The following is a 21,500-nucleotide window of genomic DNA, read 5'->3' as shown; positions in this document are numbered from 1 at the left end:
ATTTTGTATGACAAATTACAATAACATTAGAAATGAGGGAAAAAATGGTCACATTTAGTGTTTTTTCCACACAAACAAGGAGTGTCCTTCCATATAAACCTGTAGATTTAAAAGAAAAAAAACTGACCCCTGCACTTTTTTTTACAGTGCTAGTGGTCAGTGCTGTTCCCTCTAGTGTATGCCATAAAGAGATATTTGTGAACAAGAATTTTTCTCCTATCTGAAATGGGATCAAGTTCAGATAAGCATTTGCCTGTGCACTGTCCAGCTCAATATCATTGGGTTACATTTTTACTCAGTACTGTTTCAAGTACCCAATAATACCTGCAGGAGCCCAGTATCAACTGGCTAACCACACGGTTCATTTTCAGGTCAAGGTGAATTTGTGTGCGTGGGTGAGAGAGACACCTAGTTACACCCATAATTCTTTGGCTCCCCTGGGCTAAAGGGAGGTGCTGGGAGGGGGCACCCTGGTGCACGAACATACACATTCAGTCACCCTCCAGGTATCATCAAAACACACAAAGGACTGTTACTGGGTGTGGAGCGATTCCATCCACACAGAGCCAACAAAAGACTGAGGGGAGACAGAAAGAATGAAAAATGAAAGTTGCCAAAATTGAGAAAAGAAAGAGGATGAAACAACAATACAGAGGTATGGACAGAGGAGAGGAAAACCGAGCAGCATCTTCAACTGACATTAAAATCTCTCTTCAATTATTCAAAACAGTTCACAGAAAGAAATCTTCACTTCACTGTAGTTTCACAACATGACCAGCCTGCGATGTTTGGGGTTATTGCTTTTGTTTGAATACATCTGTTAAAGTGGAGGAAAACTGTAATGTTAAGACTCTTGAGCTGAGTTGGACCAGATGATGAAGAGTCAGTTTCTTTTAATCAGAGGTTTTACCAACTGGTTCCAAGCTGGATCAGGTAACAGATGCAGAGACTTTAAATAAACTATGCTAGCATGAATTTGCGTGAGTTTTTCTGGACTGAAGTCCATTTGGATATTATTTCTTCAAGGGTCCATTCAGACCTGGGTTGAATTCAGGTGAGGGTTTTTAACAGGGAATAAAATAACCAGTCTTTGGTTGTTTTTACTGTTCTAGTTTTTCATACAGTCTACCACTTTTAGTTTTGCCTCCCACAAACCAGTCAGAGAAGTTCATGTGAATTTCTGTTTGATGTGAATTTCTGTGAATGTAGCTGAAACAAACTTGTGATTTTGGCCAATATAGTACAGTTAATTTCTGTATTTTCATATTCAGATTGTGTGTGATTGTCAGTGTGACCCCATTCAATTATAAACTGATTGCAGGACTGACTCTACCTTATTGCAGTTTTCTTACTGTCTTGATGCACAAAAGCTGCTTTGAAGCCAGCAGCAAACCTTGACTGGTCGCAGACCTCATCCCTGTCTTTGAAATGACTATTTCAAAGGCAACAGCACATACACTGATTTGCATGTCGTTGAGTAAAATAAGTATTTGATCCCCAAGCAAAACATGACGTAGTAACTGATGGAAGAAACTCTTGGTGGAAAACCTTCGTAAGACCTTTTTTATAGATGGTCACCAGGTTTGCACAAGGAAGGTACTCTGCCCCAATCCTCTTTACAGAAACTCTGTAAATACATGGTTGTACAAATACACTGATTGCCGCTTGGCTTCAACTCCCTTCACAGATTTTCTACAGGACTAAGGTCCGGAGACTGGCTAGGCCTTGGTGGTATTTTTTGGGTCATTTTCATGCCAGAAGACCCAGCTAAGACCAATCTTAAGTCTTCTGGTTGAGGGAAGGAGGTTCTCGTCCAAGATTTTACAGTACATGCATCTGTACATTGTGTGCTTGATTAGGTGTAGACTCCCTGTACATATAGCAGAAAAATCGCACCAAAACATAATGTTTTCAGCTTTATGTCTGATTGTGGGGATGGTGATTTTTACAGTGGCTTGCAAAAGTATTCGGCCCCCTTGAACTTTCCCACATTTTGTCACATTACAGCCACAAACATGAATCCATTTTATTGGAATTCCACGCGAAAGACCAACACAAAGTGGTGTACACGTGAGAAAGTTCAAGGGGGCCGAATACTTTTGCAAGCCACTGTAGATCATGCTCAGGATTCTTCTTTCCCCAAACACACTTGGTCCAGTTAACACTAAAGAGCACAATCTTGGTTTTAGTTGACCAGAAAACTTTCTCCCAAGCTTTACTGAATCATGTAGATGTTCACTAGCAAACCTATGACAAGCCTGGTCGTGTGCCTTATTGAGCAGGGGTGCTTGTGGGCTTTTCAAGATTTCAATCTATTACAGCATGGTGTATTACCAATGTGACTGTGGGCCCAACTACCTGCTGGTCATTAACAAGCTCCTCCCATGTGGTTTTGGGCTGATCCACCAAATTTTTCATGACCATTCTCACCCCATGTGGCAAAATCTTGTATGGACCTCCAGACTGGATTGATGGTCATTTTATACTTCTTCTATTTCTGATAATCACACCAACAGTTTTCACCTTCTCACCAAGCTTGTTACTGATGGTCTTTTAGACCTTTCCAGCCTTGCACAGGTCTACAGTCTTGTCCTTGACATCCTTTGACAGCTCTTTGGTCTTGTCCATGGTGGTGGAGAGAATAGAGGAAACTGATTCTGTGGACAGTTATGCTTTATACACAGAACACTCAGTGACGTGCAAATTAATTAAATGAAAACATTTTATTTATGTATTAGTCTTTACACACCGTTCAGTTCTTTGCAAATGAATAAACCTATATATTTAGCAGGTAATCAAAGACAACCCCCCCCCATAAGCCAGTAAAAGCTCAGTTTAAAAAGAAGACAGTATATCACAATCTACAAGAAGAGGACAGACTGATACATGAAGAGGGGACTATACAGTAGAGGAAATAGACTAAAGTATGGAAGGCAATTTTGTTGAAGAGACAAAAATGCACACAAACAAAAAGTGTGTGTGTTTCCCAGGGACATCAGGCTTTATACAGTCCATCATCACAGCAGGAGGAAAAGAAATCGCTCCTGCTAGAGGAAGTGCTAATGGCTCTGTGCTGTGAGTGTGTCACTTTGTGTGTGTGTGTGTGTGTGTGTGTGTGTGTGTGTGTGTGTGTGTGTGTGTGTGTGTGTTTGCTGATTGATCGAACATGCCAAGTCCATCTCGGCACTTCCTAATGGGAGCTAGAGTGTGAAATTGCCAAAACAGAAAGCAGCAAATAATCAGAACAGACACACGGATTGAAACAAACACACACTGTCTTTTACCATCTACTCGTCTTTTACTTTCTCTTTATTCCTCCACACACACACACACACACACACACACACACACACACTGTTTGTCTCCACTTTTTTCTGTAATTACTGGTATTTTTCATGGCTGCTACCCCCTTCAGTCCCCTTCCTTCTCTACTCGGGGGAAAAGTAAGTCTCTTTGTATCAGCACATTTTCTGTTAAGCACTAAATCACCACACTCAAACATGCAGACACAGGTACCAAAGCACATCACTGTCACGAACAGATCAGTCATTGGGAAAAACTTAATTAGAGAGCTCTTATATTTGCTTTTTCCTCTCTTTCTCTGCAGTAATGTTTGTGTATGTGTTTCCAGGCGTCTCCAGGCAGTAGCAGATACCTTCCCCATCTCACACTACAACCACGCATTTATAACAAAAGCTTCTGAGGTGTGTGTGTATGTGTGTGTGTGCACGCGTACGTGTGTCTGTGTGAGAGACACATTTATCCACACAGTAACCAACTGTGTCCAGGCTTTCAGTTATTAAAATAAGCTCTTTATGTGTGTGTTCAAATGTTGAATTAAAGCTAGACAGTTCCTACTGCTCCCGTGGGAGCCTGTAAGTTATTTGCAGTGTTTTCTGGGTGAGGAAAAATAGGTCAGTTGTTTTTATCAGAAAAATCAGTGACTAAACAGCTTGGAGTAGCAGAAATTTTCACTGTTACACTATTGTAGTTGATCACTATAATTCAAAAATATATCCAGATTCAAGACATCTGTGCATTAACTAATATGCAGACAAATTTCAGACAACAGCTTGGAGGGCAGAAGGCTGGATACATTCTTTTTAACTTAGTTGATGTAACGGCTTAGCTGCAGACATAATGTATTATCCACAAATAAAGGGGAAAATATTTATTATTTTTAGCTCCAACTTTTTATTCTTTGATTACGATAGAGTAGCTTTGCATGATTCACAGTTCATAATAATCTTATACTGATTCTTTTTACTGATGATGAACTGATTTCACCCAGTTCACCCTCTCTCAGATTTAACTTGCCTCGCTTTAGGAAAACCTTTTCCTCATTAATGGCTTCAATGCAAACAAAAGAACAGAAGAGAAGGTTTGTGGGGCTACAGAGATGACCTATCTTTGATATCAAACAGAGCCAAGAATCAGTGGATTTATTGCAGTCTGAACCCTGACCTTTGAGTCACATCTGCTGAACTCATTATTTGAAATTTGGGCATCCATCACATAACAGTATATTTGTGAAAGAAAATATGGAAAATCACAACAGATCATGAAACAAGCAACAGCCGTGAGAGCTCAATGAACCACACTTTTACAAAACAGATGCAAATTAAGCATTTATCTGAAAGGAACCCCGACTATTTCAGCTTAATAGGTTCTGAATGCACATCAAAGGTGCTGAAAAATACCCCAATGAACACTTTTGCTTGCTTTAAAAATCCTAAATGTTTAATACCTATTCTGACCTTCCCTGTCAATAAGAAGAGCTGCCAGTTCAGGGAACTCTGCAATTTGTAAGTGTCCGATATTCTCCAAATAAGAACTACTCAGACACATATAGACATTGGATGCTGCTGTAGGATGGTAGATGAGCACCAGCCACTAATTATAGACCATGCGCATGTGTGAACATAGCAGACATACCTGATGGGCCAAGATAAACAAATTCTAATCAGTTGAATATGGGACTGTGCAAAAAACCCTAAAGTGCATTGTGTAGGACAGAGATGTTGAGGTAAAGAGAGCAAAGTCCTGAGATTTCAAATAGAGTGTGCAGGGTATGGAGAGAAAATACCCAGAGCTCTGAAGTTTGTACTCACAGTCGAGACAGGGCTTCATTCTTCTGAAAGAGCAGCTCTGGAAGCTGGCTGAGACGGTTTTTGTTCAGGCGACTGTGTGGACAAAAAAAAGACAAAGAAAAAAAACTATAATTTCCTGTGAAAGAAAACACTTGAATAAAAAATTAATTGGTTTATACTTGTAAATGTCTTTGTAATGTGTTCTCACAGTCTTTCCAGCTCCTTCAGCTCATCAAATGCTCCCTTCTCAATGTTACTGATCTGGTTTTCCATCAGATGACTGCAAGGAAACACTTACATTAATATTCACTGTCTAAGCATATACTTTAAAAACAAATCAGGAGATATTAAATAACACAGTCAGTTTTCTATTTGATAAATTGGTAACACGCTTTAATCCTTCCTTGTGAAACACGAGTCTGAGTATTGTGAAAATAAAGTAGTTATTCTACAAGGATATGTTCTCTGACTTTTATTGTTTAACTTAATCTTTAATTAAGAGTGTGTTGATGAATCTGGGTAAAAATAACATGTACATGAAAATAGAGTTTTATTTGTCAGCAGCTGAATATGTGGATGAGGCTTTGGTTTCAGACACTACTTTGAATCTGTCTGCACTTGCATCTGTATATTTGAGAAACATACTGCCGTCTTCCACCTCATATACCACTGATGTAACACTCAGTACCCTCCTGACAGCAGTACGCCCAGGGCTCCCGGTGGGCTGCTAATCTGTTCTGATCAGGTCTCCAGACATGTAACCAGTCCGGGACATGTGTCATGTCCATCACTGACACTCATTGCAGTTCTAGTCCTCAAGTTAACACAGGAAACTACTGCTCATGCCGTTTCTCCCAGAGGGCACAGTGCTTCCAGGTCAAAAGGTCACAGATAAACCCTCCTTGTAGTAAAACTGACACCGGACAAGCACCTCGTGTCAGCTTTACGTGGCACCACAGCTATGCTTCCCACATTCCTATCAGACCTCAAACAACAACAGAAATGTGGGAAAGAATCTTGTAATAAGTACAAGCTGTTGCCCTGTCAACAATGAGCCTGAAGGCAATGAAAGCAGAGAAGGAAATGGTGTGAAAGCCACTCTGGATGAGATGAATGCTTTAATTGTAACCCATAAAATATATCTATAAGAGTAAAGGCAGATGTAACTCACAGGACTCGGAGGTGTTTGAGACCCGAGAAGTCTGTCTTGGTGATGACTGTCAGGTTGTTTCCATTCAGGTCTCTGGAAAACAAAAGAGAAAACAGCACATAAAGGAACTGCTGACATAAAGAAGTCAAACCTTTAAAAAAATCAAAGAACATTTTACGAACAGTGTGTAACTTATCAATTTCATTAACAAACGAATTATTTTGTTTGGAAGATCGACGCGTGCAATGATCCATTTTCTTCTGTTTAGCCAATTCACAGGGCCACCGGGGGGGGGGGGGGGGGGGGGGCTGGGGGCCAGTCATCAGAAATACATATGAAACTGAAAAGGACATTGTCTTGACATTTTCAGTGAAATATGTAAACAAGCTGGTTTGAAGGAATTTGAATTTGTACCCCCGGCTGAAGTATGCAGTCTCACACACAGAGGCAGGAACTAGAGACGGGCTAAGGTCCAGTTATGCTCTTGAAAAAACTCCTTCTGTGTGACAAAGTACCTATTCCAGGAAGGCACAAATTAGTCACACAACTATCAAATCTGTTAAACACAACAGTTCTGTGCTGTACGCATTTTTACACCCAGGTTTTCAGTCTTTCCAAAAAGTCTTTCACACATATCTACTCAGTTCTATTCATGACAAATGACAAGAAACTATTATATGGAAATGATATACTATTACTAAGTTCAATCCAGTGGAGGTTGTAGATCAATAAAGATAAATAAACAAACAAATAAATAAATAAATCAGAATCTTTCACTGTGTCTTGCCTGCTTGTAACTATTAGTTTGTACTAGATAAATGTTCACACATGTGCTGACTTTGACTAGAGTATAAATAGTGATGCTGTAGTTCTATATTATGTTTGAGCCACTTAACAGTTGGATCCGACAGGCAACCAGGCAGTAATTAAATTCAACTTTACTATAAGATATCAAGACTTTTCAGCCTTTTTTTGTTTTCTGGGTTGGTGAATATTTTGGCCAACTCAGTCTTACAAAATTCAGATGGAACTTGTTTCCTGTCCATATACTATTACTGTTATTTTTAACAAGTGTGGCTCTTGTCCAAGGCCAAAAAACTAGATCTTTTTTATTCACTTTATTAATATCCTAATACTGTGCAGCACTTTGTTCCTGCTCTTTGAAGTTATTTTCATTCACTTTAGTGTCAACAGTCTCCTCACTGGGAGTTCACTTTGAGGACAACCTTTTATTAAATTGTAAAAGGTTGTCCTTTGGAAGAAAATTACTTTCTTCCAGATATTTGATCAAATGCAACAGCTACTGTTTGACAAGCGAGTCCTCAGCTCACACGAGCATAGCCTTGAGCTGCTTCGCTCTACTGTTGCTTCCGTTCCAAGTCACCCAAGGTGGTTTAGGTATGAACTGTCGCCGCTGTGTGTTACCTGATACTCGTTTCAGGCACTCGTTTCAACACACTTGTAGAGGTTCTCTTAAATGGGAGGGGTTTAACCCTGTGACCTCATTATCTACTTTGATTGACAGCTGTGAAGAAAGAAAGGGATGATGTCACTCTTCCCACGAGGCTTTGTGAAAGGACAAGTAAAATGAGCTGTGTGCGTGTACCTGTGTATGTGTGTGCGTGCATGTAGAGTGTCATGTTCCTGTGCTACTGTAATGGGTGGAGCAGAGCCTGACCTTGTCCTGTGCCTTATAAAAGAGAAAGAAAAACCGAGAGACAGTGGATGCTGTGGTTTGGGTGTGTGAACTGGAGCTACAGGCCCCTCACAGAACTTTAACAAAAAGACCTGATGGAGTAGCAAGGACAAAACTGCCCAAATGTCCATTAGTCAACCGATGTTGGTCTCAATGCAAAACTTTATTAATCCCAGGGGGAAATTGAGTTGTCATAGCAGCAAATATACAACAAACAGCAAGAACTCATTTAAAGTGAGTGTAGAAACAGAGTTATGATACATAAATATTAAGATAAATAGATAAATATAGGCATATACGTATAAACATAAATACATATATATATAAAATGACAAATATGTCATGGTGTACAAAAGAGACCTAGCAGCAGCTTAGAATCAATATAAAAACATTTATGCACAGTTTGCACTTCTGTAACTTTGCCTCATTTAGTGCACATATAAGAAGTATTCACCCAGTAGAGATATTAAAATATGCTGTAAATAAAAGAATCAGTAAAAATGTGCCACTTCCAACCATTTAAAAAATGAAATGTTGAACATGATCTACTCCTGACAAAGTTATGTGTTTAACATAAATTACTAATAAAAAGAGAGCCACTTTCATGACACAGAAAACCCAGAAGGCCATTTATGTTGTTTTTAAAGTACACCTTACTGAAGGGCCTCTCTGTTAGAATTAAACTGTGGTACAGCCACATGTATGATATTTTTAATTAATAGTTGTTTTCTAAATAATCTCATACTTAACTGATTAGTGAGAAATTTGGAATAATTCCCCTTTAAATATTCAGGCATTTTTGTTCCCACCACTGACACACTTTACTGTAACCTTCAGTGTAATACTTCACTGATTTAAGCAAATGTTTTCAAAGAGAAGACTGGTCCACTTGAACATTGTTGAAACCAAGCAAAACACTTTCTATGGTAACAGGGCATCCTAACAGGGGCAGATTCAGGACAAACAAACAAACACATCATTTCATAGGGTCCACCCTGCAACTCACAACACAACAGGGCACCTAAATAGTTCCCATACCAGTGACAGTTTGGAGTTGCCTTGGTACCAAAAGGAAAACCTAAACCATATTAGTTCTGGGTACTCAGTTTACTAGTGATTCTCAAAAAAGATAAAAACTGGGCACAAGCTCCTTGCCACATGTCTTCCCCCTTCTCTCTCTGCCCCTACTTTCCCGTCCTTTCTTCACTGATCAAATAAAGCTGAAAAAATTGTCATACAAGTCTATTTTCTTGTAATTTCATTCAAAAAGGTAAACTTTAATATATTTTATATTCATTGCATGCAAAGTGAAATATTTCAAGCCTTATTTGTTTTAATGTGGATCATTATGGCTTATAGTTACATACAGTATCATAATAATACAACATCTCAAAATATTAGAATATATGATTTCAGCTTCTTAAAGAATATATTAATTCATACACTCAATGCTCGTTTTGGATTCTTTTTTACTCCTAATAATAAACACCTTACATACATATACATATACATATATATATATATATATATGTATATGTATATATATATATATATACATAAATATATATACACACACATATATATATATATGTATGTATATATATATATATATATATATATATACATACATATATATATATATGTGTGTATATATATTTATATATAGATATATATATATATACATATAAGAAGCAAGCAAAGCACAGCCTCCTCGAAGATATAATTTTTGTGGTTGGAGGAGGTCATTTGAAGAGAAAGAGAGGGAAGCAAAAGCAGGGGATTGGCTATAAGAGAGCGAGGGAGGAGTGGATGGCAACAGGTCGAGGCAGGGGGTCCACAATAATTCCCTGGATGTGTGTGAAATTACACTGACAGTTAAACGGCACAGACGAACCAAGCATCAGGAAGCAGAGTGACATATACAGTACAATGATGACGATGACCCTATTTTCACATGTATGGATGCTCGGAAAAACACCAAGGTAGAAATGATAAGGTGCTAAATGTGAAAATGCTCATAATTTGTTTTTGTCTTTTTGCATAAGAAGAAGGAAAGGGACATGACGGGAGAGCACAAATACAGCCTCAATGAAGCGTGGTTAATTGAGTTTTGTGCAGCATGTCGGGGTCAGGGGTCAGTTAAGCGACAGACTCCCCTCGAGTGGCGACTCTGCCAGACAATATCTCATTAAAGCAGAACGCGTCTCACACACACACACACCATCACCGCACTAGTGGGCAATGAGGCAGTTGATTCGCTCAGCTCTGCTTTCCACTGTTACATCTAACATGGTAGGAGAGCAGTAATTGGGGCGACTTAATAAGACAATGAGATGGGGTATGTTTGGTGGATGGCGGGAACAATGTAAAGATGTAAGATATAGTAGAATTCACTTTATGTTGTTGAACAGAAAGACTGGCAAACTGTGAGGATGCCAGGAGCCAAAAAGAAACAACTTAAGATTCATTTGAGCACACTTCAGCTACTATAATACTCTTCACATTCTCTTCTTTCTGGCGCTCTACTTGAGTTTTTACACAGAGATTTCCTACTTTAAAAAAGTAACGTCTCCAACTACTAAAAAGTGCCTAAAAACTAAAAATTAATTTAAAGAGAAAAAAAATATGACAAATACGTAAATAAGAACAATGGCAGTATTTACCAGTAAGCTTTGGTATAAAGCAGAATTCAATGAAAGAAATAAAACACTCACGCAAGCACATACCCATGCGCCCAAGCACAGGACCGTTAGATACATCTGAGCAGGCACTCGGACAGTCGATGCAAATGGGTCATTTTAATCTGCTAATCAAATGAACATCCATACAAGACGGCAGGGCCAGTGAAGTATCAAGCTACACACACCGAGCACAAACACAGTCTTCCTCCTCACAAAATCACACACAGTCATTAGAGAGACAGAGACAGAGTAACAGCATACAGTCTAAACAGACTGGAATAAACAACAAGGAAACCTAAGACTTTTTCTGCTCCATCACCTGTTTACTAAACAACACTGCAATGCAGTCCCATCCTAAACCTCCATCTCATCGGCTTTCTTTGTTTGGAACTGTGGTGCAAAACTGTATTTAACTGAAACTGCATTTGTTTTGTTGACATCCACCTAGCCACGTCTCAACTGAGGACCGACTTGTTTAATGGACGGAGTAAAGAGACGGAAAACAAATCAATCTCAAGTCAAGTTTCACCCTAAATAATGGATTTGTTTAAATCTCTAAAGACTGCAGTTTACATTAAGTTTGTTTTGTTATTTCTGGTAGTTTGAACCACTGTCTACAAAGTGTCAGCATCAATCTCCGTTTACAATGACACACAGCAAAAGCAAGTTAACAGCTCCTAAATGTTGTATGTATTTTAACGAATGATTGATGGGGGGCATCGAGGGGTGGGGGTGTCATTTTAGTGTGAAAAATCCTGAAAACCTAAAATATGTGAAACTGTGTTTATTTGAAAGAAAGAAAGAAAGAAAGAAAGAAAGAAAGAAAGAAAGGAAGGAAAAGAAGTTGCAAACCAGTATGAAAACAGAAACAATCTGATATTCTCATGTTTTCTGTGTTTTTGTTATTTCTGCATCATCATAAAAGTGTTGGTACAGGATCAACATTGCAAGTGACTCCAAAAAGGTTGATTCTGTTCATCTGGATGTAGGATTTTCAGTGAGAGAAACGTTGCGTCACTCATCCAAGTGACTTCTTCAGTCTCAGCTGTCTGCAGGTTTCCCCAATCTTATAAACAGTACATTTGCACAATGACTGAAACTAGCACCACTAGGCTGGGAGGTCAGTTGGTTGATCATTAATATGCAAATTATCATAACCATTGATCAACAACCACTGATCAAAGACCATTGGTCAATGGCCATGAGCACCATTCACAGAGAGTTGGGGAATGGCTGCAATCACAGCATTGTATGAAGATGAAAGATTCAGAGATGGTCTTTCCCTTTTCACGTAAATGGCCTCCTTGACTCCGCGCTCAAACCAGGAGTTCCTTCCTGTCCAGGATGTGTACATCCTCATCACTGAAAGAGTGTCCACTGGCCTGTAGGTGTAAATACACTGCGGTTGGGGAAACCTGCAGTCAGCTGAGACTGAAGAAGTCATGTGGATGAGCGATGAAATGTTTCTCCCACTGAAAATGCTACGTCCAGATGAACTGAATCAGCCTTTTGGGATTTACTTAGCTGGATGACTGAGCATGCATCAAGATATTGCAACTGACAAGTCACGTCTGAGTATTCAGTTAGCATTAGCCAATAAAGTTAGCAAATGGTATTATAAACTATCACTAGGAAACCAATATGAGTAACCTGAATTTGGCTGATAATATATTTATTATATTATATATAAAATAATAAAGAAAACATTAGGAATACCAACCAGTTGTTCCAGAAGAGAGTTGTATTCAAACAAAGGCTTTTCCCCCCTCCAAATTCCAAAGCTATGACATCACAACGTAATTGGTCAGATGCAATGTTGATCCTCTAACATTATTTTAATGACACAGGAACAACACTAACAGCAGGATATCAGATACACCATAAAAACAGCGCTGAAATAAAACAATGCAAAAGCCTGCACTGTAACCAAATAACTACTGCACCTAGAAATGCACTTAAGTTATTTAAATGCAGCTATGAATTGTTTTGCCTACCTTGACTAGGTAACAGGCATATATTAGCTAAAAAGTCAAATATGTTTTTGTTGCTTTGTCTTTTTAAATGTAAAATAAAAATCTCAGGACTAGCAAGCCTCCATTTTTGTATGGAGCATGATAGCTAATAGCCTTTTTCCACTAGTATCTACTTGGCTCGATGCGACTCGACTCTATTTGGTTTCGATCATGTTGCGTTACAATTATAGCAACACGTCCTGTAACATTGTTGGGTTTAAAAAATATCGGGTTTCGTGAAGGAGATGTTCTCGTGACTCATCGAGTGACCCCACTTACTAGCCAATCGTGGCATCTTGTCTATTGACATCACATCTTCTGATTGCTTGGAACCCTAGCCACCCAACAGAAAAGCCTAAGTCGAGCCAAGCTGATCTGATCTGATCTGAGTGGGTACTGGTGGAAAAGGCAAATGTAGGGCCTATGACACTTAATTTTGAAGAGGCCATCCAAGAAGTATTCTCTTATTTTTCGGTAGTTGAATTTCATTATTATTTTATTTTTTAAAATACGTGAACACTAATTTACTAGAATTTGTGCCTTTGCACTGCATTTAAGGGGACACCGTTTTAATTTACCCAGCAGAAACTGATGGTCCACTGGAAGATTTTCAGTGGTACAAGCCTTACATTATGCTTCATCGTCCTGTTTTGTTGTGTCTGTTATTGTCTTTGAACACAAGAAACAGCTTGCCCACTAAATTCATCTTTTCAGTGCAGCTGTTGAGTTGGAATTCAGAACCCAACACATGGGGTTGCTTCTGTGCACAGCTAGGTAACCCTCCTTTCAGACTTGATCATAAATGTTGGCGACACAGACGCGGACAACTGGAGACACATCGGCCCACCGGGTGATCCAGTTATACATCTTTGAAGTCCGGTGCCTTCAATGCGCAGCTGGTGGACTGTAATGTAAATCTTCACAGACAAGCCCATGCAGTCAGAAAAAAAAGAGGTGTACTGACATCCCACAGACCGTCAAGTCCAGTGTCTGATTATGACATTTATATCACTCTGGCACAAAAAGACTTGTGGCTGCAGATTTACAGTTGGGGTTGTTGTTTTTTTTATTGTTTTTGTTTTTTATTAATATACTGCTGCTTTGCTGTCCTCAGTTATTGCTCTTGTACATTTTGGTCCTGGTTTAAACACATCTGTTGATTTTGTTTTAGGTTAGCTGTGATTGAATTCCAAACCTTATTAGAGATAAACATCACTGATTAAAGGAGCCAATTAAGCCAGGTGTCTTTCAAAGGATGTTGTGTCATCTCAATCATAAAAAGTATAAAAGATAAATGTAGTTCTCATAATGTATGAAGTCCCATTCTGAAGCTCCGAAATAACTGTTTTCCTTTTGCTACTTACATCAAACATGTCATACACCTCACACATCATTTGTAGTATATAGCTTGGTTAGGATTAAACATAAACATAAGCAACAACTTGGGTAAAAATACAACTGCTATTATGTCTTTTAAAGCTTTGATTTCTTGGTTGCTGATAAGGCCACTTGGTTTCTCTGGGCAAAATGTGAGCTTCTGACGTGAAGTACAGATCCGTAACTTCGGGTTAGGGATTGACTCTAAGGCAGGGGTGGGGGAACTCCAGGCCTCAAGAGCCGGTGTCCTGCAGGTTTTAGATATCACCCTGGGTCAACACACCTGAATCAAATGATTAGTTCATTACCAGACCTCTGGAGAGCTTGAAAACATGTTGAGAAGGTAATTTAGCCATTTAAATCAGCTGTGTTGGATCAAGGACACGTCTAAAACCTGCAGGACGCTGGCACTCGAGGCCTGGAGTTCCCCACCCCTGCTCTAAGGCCTGGGTCAGTCAGGCTGGGGTGCAAAGTGGGGCTTACTGAAACAATTACTTATAAATTTGTGAACACTGGTGGAAAAAAATGTGATTGTTCTGTACATGAATACAGAAAAACATATTGCTTTTTCATGACTGTTTCATGCTTTGTTGTGAGACTAGGCTGATGCCAATGGTGTGTTACAGGCCAGGATCATATTCAGCTGGCCATGTACAAACCACAGTTCTATTAGAAATGGAGAAATCCACCACACAAGTTTGAATTGTCAGGATCTTGATGTTGATAAGTCTAAAAACACATCAAACTGGCTTAATTGTCATCAAGAGAAGCTGAAGAAAAACTGAGGTAGAAGTAGAAAATCAATTGAAGTTTAAAGGAAAAACTCCAAATACGTCCCCTCCACCCTTTCTCACTGCAACCCCAGGGTGGGCTCTTTCTTTTGTTGGTGAAATGAAAACAGAACAATCTGTACAAGATGCTACAGAGCGGGAGGTTTCAGGGGTTGTTTCCATCCAGCCCTCAAGTGCTTCATTTGGCCCGAGATCTGACCATGACCAATATTCCACCCAGAGACTCACGGATACATGAAATAAAGAGTGGCAGCAAAATATTCTGCTGTTCAGAACAAAGTCATTTCCTGACATGAAAAGAAAACCAAGCAGCTTTTATTGATAAATTACAATCTGCCTAAAACCAACTTTGTGAAAGATTACCGAGTCAACACTAAACTGTACTGCAGATGTAAAAGGCAATTTCAGTTTTCTCTCCTCCCCTCTTCTATTATCACTCTTATGCCTTTCATCATCTCCCATCCTCACCAATTCTTCTCCTTCACATTTTCTCTTCTTTTCCTGTCAACTTTAAAAAACTCTTTCTCTTCCTGCTTTCCTTCTCACTTTTTTTGCTCCTTTCTCTTGTTCACTCTCTTTCTCCTCAGTCGCACCAAGGTGAATGAGACAAATATTAAAAGCCAAGCACACATGCACAGGTCTAATGGCACTTCATTAGGGGCGCCTTTTCCACTGAGGGGCTGCAGGAAGAATGGTTAGATGAGAGATGTGGAGAGAGAATGACAGAGAGAAAGAGGGGCAGTGGGAAAAGCTGAGGTGGCAGTCAGTGTAAATGAAAAAGAAAGGACTGGAAAATATGAAACTGACAGTAAAACATAACAAATACTGAAGGGGAAAATATTTCACCTGTAAGTAGTTTTATTATTAGAGTCGCAATTAATCTCTTCACTTCTTTGTAACCAAAGTACGCAGCTATCCAGGTTAGGTTAAGGTCATTTGAGCTAAATCTGTATCTCTATCTGTATTTATGGTGAGAGGTAAATCTCCATTGAATTAATGTTAGAGTCCCTCATTAGTGGCAAAAACAGTTGCCACACGTGTGTGTGTGTGTGTGTGTGTGTGTGTGTGTGTGTGCGCGCGCGCGCATGCACAAAGCCTCTCGGTTTCCTGCTCTTTGTTCACTGCATCGGGCGCTAACACTCAATTAGCCGTCTTACTGGCAGCTACCCGTAATGACACACACATACTTATGAAAGCAGACATTCGTACACGCTAACACTGATTAACATTTTCATCAGTGATTTATGCCCAATTTATATAATGATGCCATCCAGGAAAAGAAATAAACAGACCAGGAGTGTGCTTTTTAAATTTGCAGTGCATGACTGGCTGCCGTGTGTGGCAGGAGACTGGCTCGTTCAGTTGTTTATGTTTGATTTGTGCACACACACACACACACACACACACAGATATTTTTCTCTTTTCTCAATTTCTGTTTTTACTTCACAGTTGTGTTCTCCACAAAATCACACACAATTCCTTTAAAGACTTCACAGAGTCACTTTTTACAGTGAAATTAGTAAAGAAAGAATTTTGAGACACCTTCAAAAGTGAACAGCAATACAAATAAATTATCTTCTTAGTGAGTTTTGTTAATTGGAGTTGAACTCAAGCACAATTTTTTCATATCAGAAGAAACAGAAAAACACATATGTTTTAACTCATGTGGTCAGCTTATTGACTTTAATGTACATGCACCGATTATGCTTATATGTGGCCCCCAGAGATCAATTTTGAGCCAGGAATCACTCTTGCTAACTGTACCTAATTGACTGTTTATTTATTTTTGTCAGACAGTTAGGCTATTTTTATCGTGCTGCCATTCTTATAAGCTGATCCACTTCCCTCTAAGCCTTGGTTATGAAAGTAAGAGCAGGAAAAACACAAGTTTTTTATGATTTATGACGATAATTAAATCTGGATTAAACAAAAACTAAATGGATCAGCCCCAGAAAATTCCAAAAACAATCTGTAAGTGTTCAGTAAAGTCCTTAACAAAAACCTAATAAGTGCAGTGTTTTGTCCAGTACCAGCGCACACGTTCCTGTACTCATCGGCATTTCTTCACAGATATTCCTCTTTATCGCTTTCACACACACTTTCCTCTTCTCAAATAACCATGCTCATCAGGGCCCAAGGGGGCATCCATTTTTCAGTGTTGCCATGACAATCCCAGCGAGGAGGGGTGTTTAGTTTGACTGGTGCAGTCACGTTGATAAATGACCCTCTTATTGCTGGCTGTCGCCCAGGGAGTACTGTATACATTCTCTCTCCCGCTTTTGCTCCCTCACACACACAATCACACCGACTCTCTTTCCCCCAGTGGCTAGCTGTCCAGCTGATACACACACTCAGATCACTTTACATGCTAATTGGCCGACAAGACCTTTAACAAATAGCTGTCTAATGAGTCGTTCCTCTCCACTGCAGGGCAGGGTCTTCCTGAGTCTACACAACCACGTGATGGGAGGAATGCAGAATGAAGACGCAACTCAGGGGTCAAAAGGTCACATTGGCTATGTATAGAAAGCCTGATTGATTGAAATAAGAGCATGATACCCATTTCAGACAGCGGCACAGGTTAAACCAACATCCATATTGATCAGCTTACATTAGTGAAGCTAAGTCAGAAGCTGTCCAGGTTATCCCACCTCCAGTAGGAGAGAAAACAATTAGGTGCCTTCCCAATACAATGGATGTAAAACGTCAAGTGTGGAAGTCAAAGACTGAAAAACTAAACATCAAAGTGTCTTTGTTTTGCTCTGGTTACAGATCCCACCATGAGTATCTCTCGGAGTTTCTGTCCAACACATAATCTCTATGGAAAGTAAAAATCAGTGTGTTCCATATATTATCCAGAGCACCAATGACATTTACACGTGTATGTATATAAGGATATATAACACAACAACAGTTGCCTCAACATGCTTTACATTTGAAGATAAAAACCCTACAGCTGCATTCATTTCCACATGACCAAGCTAGAGGCAGAATTTATATTATTACCCATTTCTGCTCATCTGAATGAACCTCTGCCGGCATTCATGGCAATAAAATTATGTGAATTTTTTCGGTTTCACCACTGTGTCAGTTACTCTCACCCTGCAGAGCACCATCTAATATCTCACCACCTCACATAAATAGAAAAATGGGCAAGTGTGTCTACAGGCTCATAGTTTTTTCCAGGCCATTTCTCTTTGACCGAGAGCCCAAGCCCCCATTCCCGATCATAAAGCTATTAGCCTTAGAGGGGAAAACATCCTCCACGCTACAGTAAACCAGAGAGGACCAAGGATAATGTATCTCTCTGCTGGCACCCCTGAAAGTCATCAATTATTCATACACAGGCACTCAACAACCTGAAATAAACACGTACACTCACCATATACAAACACATACATGTTCACCAGGCACTGAGACAACCATTCAATTCATACCTTCAGAGGCGGAGAGAAACAGATTAAATACCTCCTAATTTATTTCTCCTCACTGCGGCGGAGTTTGTGTTTGCTGATACTGGAGCATTGCTTTGCATCCATGGGTCCACTGTTGAGGTGCATTGTGCTTATTTGTACAAATAATTGCCAAAACAGGCAGACCACAAACCTGATGTCACAAATTAATATTTGACTGTAGCATAGAGTCATAGCAGAGGCAGTCCATCAAAGTCAAAAACAGAGGGCTCATTGCTAAAGGTGACAATTTGCGTCAACATGTAGCATTCACACACCGAGACACCGAGTACAAGACGACATTAACAAAGATATGCAGCAAGATTTTACCAGCAGTCATCGTCTGCTGCATTAGAAGGTAAAGCCTACCATGCTACTTCAGAGGTTGTTGTAGAACAGACACTTCTAGCTGTTTTTGTAAACCTAAGAAACCACCCGTTAAACCACAATCACTCGAGGAAGGTCGAAAATATAAATTTGTACAGCATCTAAGTATGTGAGGGTCGTTATAATTTGGTTTCATCAAAATCAGATCAGTAGGTCAGCCCTGACACTCTATTAACGCTAAAAATACATACTTTTAATTACAGAGGCCTAAACGATAGATTTGGTCTGAAAATACAGTGCAGATTATGACTTGCAAGCGAGAAACATAGGACAATCTTTCAAATTTATCAAATTTCTTCCTGTGCTTATTTTTCAGGTGCCTTGATATTGAGCAAATCTGTAAATTTTAATGTGATGTGGGCCAGCACATCATTACCACTGCCTACCATTTGTGCACTGACTGCGTTAGACTGAGGTATGTGTGCAGCGCTCAGGAGAACTCTTTATCCCTGCATTTCTTCCACAGTGCATTTGCCCTACTGAAAGGAAACCCATAAAAAATTACATTAGACATGATATTATAGCAAATGAAAAGAGAAACAGAAGAAAATGGATTAAAAACAAGTCCCGGGGAACAGAAGAGGTTTTTGAAGTTTTGCGATACATCCATTTGAAAATGATGTAGTTGTTTTTTTTAAAAAGTTAAATATATAACTGGAAAAATGAGACGTGGAGAAATGATGCTGCTGAGCAGCAACTGAATCCTGAAACTTAAGTGGATGAATCCTGTGTGCATGTTCTCTGAGGTTAAACAGGCAACGGATGAAGAGAGCAACCACAGCAGAATATACACACAAACAAGAAATAATATGCAACACGTACTGTGAAATGCCTCAAAAGATTGAGCTATACTGATAATTAAATCACCCACTGTAGACCTTGTTCACTCTGAAACTCCATCCTTGTTTTCTCATTTTTACCCTTTAACAATTATACACGTGTGATAATATTCCTGCAGATACTGATATCTTGACCTATAAAGCAAACCTTTACCCCAAACTCATCATTAACATAGATTTAAATAGCACCTTGTTCCTTTAAGTGAAGAGCAGCTATATGCCGTCACTTTGAAGGATTCCCCTCATCCTACTATGTGTCTATACACATTTGGTCCTCGGAGGTGCAGTAGAATGTAAATGCATATGTACTCACAGCCTCTCAGTGCCCCTGGGGATGTTTTTGGGCACAGTGTGGATCCCCAGGCCATGGCAGTCCACCGTGTTGCTCAGGCAGCTGCAGGGAGTGGGGCACGCTTCTGCACCTCCATGACCTGCCAACAGCACCGTAACACTCCACGCCAACACCACCTGCATCCAAGATTGAGGAGCCCGGCCCGTGTCCACTGCCATCATCCTGCAGCCTCCTGACCCAGCTCCATCCCCTCTTCTCCCAGAAGGCATTCTGCTCTCCTGCGGAGCTCCCCAACACTGCAGAAACCAGCCAACAGATCCTACCCTCTTTCTTCTGCCCGGGATGACTGACCAGTACTACCTCTTTACAGAAGTGAGAATCAGCAGGAGAGTGTTTAAAGGGGCTGAGACAGCAGCATAGCCAAGTGAAGTTCAGCTCAAACTGAACGACTGCCACTTGATCCTGGAGTGGCCTTTCAGGGAAATAAAGGAGGAGGGAAAAAATACGAGTATATCCTCTTCTTCTACTTGTCACCAGCTTTAGAGCTCCCTCCAATTGGCTTCTCTTCTTCTACACTCCTGCTCTCTCTCTCTCTCTCTCATGCAGCTGTACAGTGTGCTTGCCTCTCCCCTCTACTTTTCATTGAGTCATTGTGCACTGAACAGTGAGCCACTAGAAAAAAAAAAGAAAAAGAAAGGGGGTGTGGAGGAGGGGGGTGGGGGTAGGGGGGGGACTCCCTCACTCCCTCTATCTCACACACACAGAGTAATCATCCATCAAAAGCTTTTACAAATAACAGCAGCAAGACTCCCCCCCCGCCCCCTGCCCTAAACTCCACACATGCAGGCATACGCACACACCAGTACCCAGAGTGAACTCACATCTATTCAGTGGCAGCAGTAGCGGGAGCCGCCACCATCACTGAAGGTGACGGCAGGCTTTCTCTCTCTCTTGCCCTCTCCTTCTTTTTGTCTATCTCGCTCGCCCACATGCGGTCTCCTCCCTTGGGGAAAAAAAAAGAGCCTGAGGCTGCATGAACATGATGAGAAAGGAGAGAGGAAGAGAGGGAAGAGTAAATTGTGATCACCATGAAGCACGGGAAAATATAACCGAAAAGGAGAAACTATTTGTGGAGAGGAAGAAGAATAGATGTGACATAAAAGGAGAGGTTGGAAGTTGTACTGCGGATTAATTGGGATATTTTATTTTATTTATTTTGGCCACGGCTCAGTGCCAAGACTGCACACTGAGGTGCAGGAACTTGGGTTGGTTGGGGAAAGTGGGGGGGTGAGACTGGCATAACTGGAATGCCATAAGCTGCCAGAGCTTACTCAGAAGTCTATTATGAATTCATTGGCAAGGCTTTGAAATTCAAATGGAGCCTGGCAGAGTTTTTTTTCCCCCAGTCTCCACAGAAACCCTGGCTTCAGCTTTTTGTGATCACCATACTACCAAGGAAAAAGGGAGCGGGGAAAAAAACTATCAGGGATACTGTGAAGAAAAAACACTTACAGCTGCAAATCTACAGTACAACCAGTGACAAGGTGTTAAATCCACAAGGAAACAGTGTTTCCTCATTTATTGATTTATTCTTCTAAGTTATGAATTATTTAGCTCTTCAGTTTTACAGTAAAATAAACCCCAAATTTCTACAACAAAAAATAAATAAAACATTTTAAAAAGCAGAAGAAGACATTGTTGCTAAATGTAATGTTCTGCCAAAGAGCTATATT

General features: G+C 40.0%; 1 protein-coding gene across 1 annotated transcript in view; it reads right to left on the bottom strand.

The window, feature by feature from the left end:
* Nucleotides 1-20,409, bottom strand: part of slit1b (slit homolog 1b (Drosophila)) — a 71,638-nt gene extending 51,229 nt beyond the window's left edge. The window contains exons 1-4 of the mRNA XM_003454102.3: nt 19,789-20,409; nt 6,262-6,333; nt 5,299-5,370; nt 5,112-5,183 (exon numbers count right to left, since the gene is read on the bottom strand). Of these exons, the coding sequence (XP_003454150.1) occupies nt 5,112-5,183; nt 5,299-5,370; nt 6,262-6,333; nt 19,789-20,036 (464 nt within the window). The 5' untranslated portion in view covers nt 20,037-20,409. The remainder of the gene's footprint in view (nt 1-5,111; nt 5,184-5,298; nt 5,371-6,261; nt 6,334-19,788) is intronic.
* Nucleotides 20,410-21,500: the final 1,091 nt, after the last annotated feature.

Source organism: Oreochromis niloticus, linkage group LG6, assembly GCF_001858045.2.
Source record: "Oreochromis niloticus isolate F11D_XX linkage group LG6, O_niloticus_UMD_NMBU, whole genome shotgun sequence".
NCBI lineage: Eukaryota > Metazoa > Chordata > Actinopteri > Cichliformes > Cichlidae > Oreochromis > Oreochromis niloticus.
The sequence above is the reverse complement of the archived record's forward strand: the minus strand, read 5'-3'. Positions and strand labels throughout refer to the sequence as shown.